General features: G+C 41.8%; 1 protein-coding gene across 1 annotated transcript; it reads left to right on the top strand.

The window, feature by feature from the left end:
- Window positions 1-271: 271 nt before the first annotated feature.
- LOC119885100 (atrial natriuretic peptide-converting enzyme-like) lies at window positions 272-1,038 on the top strand (the record flags this gene model as incomplete). Its single annotated transcript, XM_038695343.1, has 3 exons — window positions 272-394; window positions 477-587; window positions 807-1,038. Coding segments are annotated over 3 exons (466 nt in total), but the record flags the coding sequence as incomplete, so codon positions are not given.
- Window positions 1,039-4,000: the final 2,962 nt, after the last annotated feature.

Below are 4,000 nucleotides of genomic sequence, written 5' to 3'. Positions count from 1 at the left end.
ACTGAACGTTTGAAACATTTTCTACTTATAAAAACCAAGCTCGAGTTCTGTTTACTTGTCTGTCTTCCTTAAATCTCTAGAAAATGAAGCTGTGACTTGAGTCAGAGTCTACCTCAATGCAACATGACAGAGTGTGAAAACACAGCTGAGTCACTGTGATGATTCATGCTGCTGAAATCTGTTTGTCCCTCATGATATTTAACATTTAAGCTCAACCGAATTGGCTGGTGTTTCGTTACATTTGATGGTAAATCTGTCTGTGTTTGTGCAGCCTGTAAGAGCCAGGGTCTGTTGGAGTGCAGGAACGGTCAGTGTATTCCTTCTGCGTTTCGCTGTGATGGAGAGGACGACTGTAAAGACGGCAGCGATGAAGAACACTGCAGCAGAGATCAGAGTGAGACGTCTGTCTGCCTAGCACTTGTCTCAGATCGCCGTCTTCTTCTCTGATTCTTACATTTCTGTTTTGCTTTTTCCAGATCAGGGTACGTGTGTTCCCGGTCAGCCCAGCTGTATCTCCACTTCCTGTCCGTCATTGTGTGCGGGGGGCACCGCCGCCTGTGACCCCCGAAACAACAACAACAACTGCAGTGAGTTCTCACTCTGCAGCAAGAACCGGACACAGCACCGGTACATAAATGTAGAAGTATTAAGCAGCAGAAATGGAAATCCTCAAGTAATTGTACTTATGTACATGTACAGTATGCAGGTACTTTCCACCACGGATGTCTGGGTAAAGTGCATTTGTTTGTACAAGCTGATTGGTACATGTCTCCCTCCGGTGGTGACTCTGCGTCTCTGTGTCTCAGCTCGCTGTGAGCCCATCACCCTGGAGCTCTGTATGAACCTGCCCTACAACCTGACCAGCTTCCCCAACTACCTGGGTCATCATTCCCAGCGAGAGAGCGCCGTGTCCTGGGAGTCCTCTCTGTTCCCCGCCCTGGTCCAGACCGGCTGCTACCAGTACCTCATGTTCTACGCCTGCACACTGCTGGTACCAAAGTGCGACCCGGTCACCTTGCAGAGGGTCCCGCCCTGCAGGTCAGCAACTAGTTAGTCAGTTAGTTAGTTAGTTAGAAGGTACACCTGCACCTTGCTGGTGTGACCTGGTCACCCTGCAGGAGAGCAAGTTAGTTACTTAGTCCGTCAAGTTGTCGCCCTGCAGGTCATGTTCCATTAGTTAGTACACTTACAAGTTAGTAAGTCAGTTAGTCTCTCAGTTATTTTTCCGTTAATTAGCTAGGAAATTAGTAAGTCTCAGTCAGGTTGTTAGTCTGTCTGTTAAAGTGTTAGTAAGGTAGCCTGTCAGTTGTTAGTCAGTTGGGTGGTTATTTGGTCAGTCACTTTGTCACTTAGCTAACAGAAGTTGGTGTTTGTTAGTTATCGTGTCAATGAATGATTCAGTCTTACTTATTTTTTTTTATTTAATTGATTACATAAATTGAAAACAATATGGGCCCAAGTACTGAGCCTTGACTTTGGGTTCTACCTGACAGATAATTTGCAAACCAATCTACTGAATGCTTAGACAGGTCAATGCTCAGTAGTCTATTTGGCAGAACGCAGTGATCAACTGTATCAAAAGCTTTTGAAAGATCTATGAACAGTGCAGCGCATATTTTCTTGTTATCCAGTGCCCCAACAATATAATTTATCACTTTCAATGCTGCAGATATGGTCCTGTGTTGTTTCCTAAAACCAGATTGAAAGGGGGATAAGATGTCATTTGAATTAAAAAATTCCTTTGGCTGCTCACCAACCAAGCGTTCAAGGAGCTTTTCTAGAACACACAGCTTGGAAATAGGCCTATAGTTGTTTAAAATGGAGGGATCGCCCCCTTTTAGTAGGGGTGTAACATGGGCTGACTGCCATACTTTGGGGATGTCATTTTCAATAAATGTTAAATTAAAGATATAAGATAGAGGCTCTGCAATGAAGTCAGCCGCTAACTTTAGAATCAATCATGAGGGGGTAGTTCACTACAACTAATGTTTCCAAAGGAGGCTTTCATGATTTTCCAGAAATGTTTGGGATATTTCTCAGTTGCCAAAAGAAGACTCAATCAGCATCAGTCTTTGATTTCCTGGCCTTTGACCAGGCAGCATCCCTTTACTTGAGAAGGCAGGAAATCTCACGAGAAAAACAGGGATTGTTTCGGCCTTTGACTCTAAATTTGCGTACAGGAACATGCTTCTCTATGATCCTAAGAAAACCATCATAAAAGTAGTTCCAGGCCAATTGTACTTCATCTATAAGAAAGATTTTGTTCCAATCAAAGTGAAACAGGTCATGTGAAAAGGCTTGTTCACAGAAATGCTTCATATCCCTTTTGAAAATAATCCGAGGCCTCCGTTTCGGGATTTTAGCATTCCTAACTGCTGCGATTGTACAATGATCACTCAGGTCATTAGCAAACACACCAATATCTGAGAACTTGTGTGGAGCATTAGTTAAAAACAAATCAAGTAAAGAGGACTTTTCAGGGCATTTGGGCAGATTTAAAACTATCTGAAATGGAGGACAGCCAATCCAGGTTATAATCCCCGGCTAAAAGTACCTCTTCAAATTCAATGCTCGATACATGATGATTTAAAGAGCAAAGAGTACTTCCTCAGTACTTGCTGAGGGTGGTCTATGGCAATCTATGACCGTCATTGTTTGCCCCAATGCGAGCTCCATCTTCAAGGCTAAAAGCTCTAGCTGTTTACTAATGGATACCGAATACACAATGTTACAAAAAAAACTATTTTTTATATAAATGCTAATGCCACCAACCTTCCTGGGGCGGTCACAACGGTAGACATTGTCACCCTTAATTGCTATATTCTTATCTAAAATAGATTTACCAAGCCATGTTTCTGAGATTACAAGAATATCAGTATCTGTTGAGTGGGCCCAAGTTTGTTTAAAATCAAGTTTGGGGAGTAGACTTCGGGCATTAATATGAATAAAACCCTAGTCTAGCTCTAGTTTTGAATTAGTTAATGATTAGGGGCCGTATTACAGAAACTTCCTATCCTAACTAGGGATGCACCGAAACGAGAATTCTTGGCCGAAGCCGAATATAATGAAAAAATTTGCCGAACATCGGACAAGTTTCTTTACTCAGTGTTTCCCACAGGATTTGGAGATACTATGGAGGGTGGGTCCGTTTACTTTTAATGGACACATGTAATATGTTCTATACTTTCTGTGAATTTAATCCAATAATCTTATTTGCCTTCTGTATAGACACCTTATTTTCAAAACCTGACGTTGTTACATGTGTATCCTGGTGCTAAATTCATCAAGTCCAACCCATTTTGTAACATGAAGACTTCACAGCCTCTCTTCAGGAGGTACTGCAACGCTTGTCTTTGTAAAGAGAGAAAATGAATGATAAAGTCTCTAACCTGCCTGTCGACTCGCACTGGTCCGTTTCAGTGGATTTACCATAAAGGCTTGAATACGGGTGCACTATCACTATATGAGCACTACTAATTTAGGTGCGGCTAGCTTAATCACCAGTGACAGAAACACTTAAAGCGGTTATTTTCTAAGAAGTCAGCCACAGATGGAGTGGACAGTTCAGCAGAACTGTGGCCTCAAACTGCGATTTATGCGGCTTTCTCAGACACTTTAAAATGCTTCCACACTGCCGACATGTCAATGTAATTGACTTTTGTTTGCTATTTTTGGCCGATTAATTTCAGTGACCGAACATTCGGTGCATCCCTAATCCTAACTGCTTGGTAACCATGGTAATAAGGGTTGTGAATAAGGCAATTACAGATAAACAGTTCCTAAGTTAATGTTCCTTTCCGAACTACAGATAGGAAAAGGGTATTAGAGAAGCACTAACTTCTTAAAACCTTAAATAAACTCTCCTAACTTTAGGATAAGTGTTGAGTTGTCCTAACTTTTACTTTTCCACCAGGTAGTGTTTGTAACTCTTTTAATCCACATGGTCGCTCTTTTGTCACTTTTAATCAACAATATGTCAACAGGCGGAACTTATTAATGG

Source organism: Micropterus salmoides, unplaced genomic scaffold (assembly GCF_014851395.1).
Source record: "Micropterus salmoides isolate LMB-PRFRI ecotype aquatic unplaced genomic scaffold, ASM1485139v1 Ms_hic_scaffold_3927, whole genome shotgun sequence".
NCBI lineage: Eukaryota > Metazoa > Chordata > Actinopteri > Centrarchiformes > Centrarchidae > Micropterus > Micropterus salmoides.
This window is presented reverse-complemented; position numbering and strand designations above follow the sequence as displayed.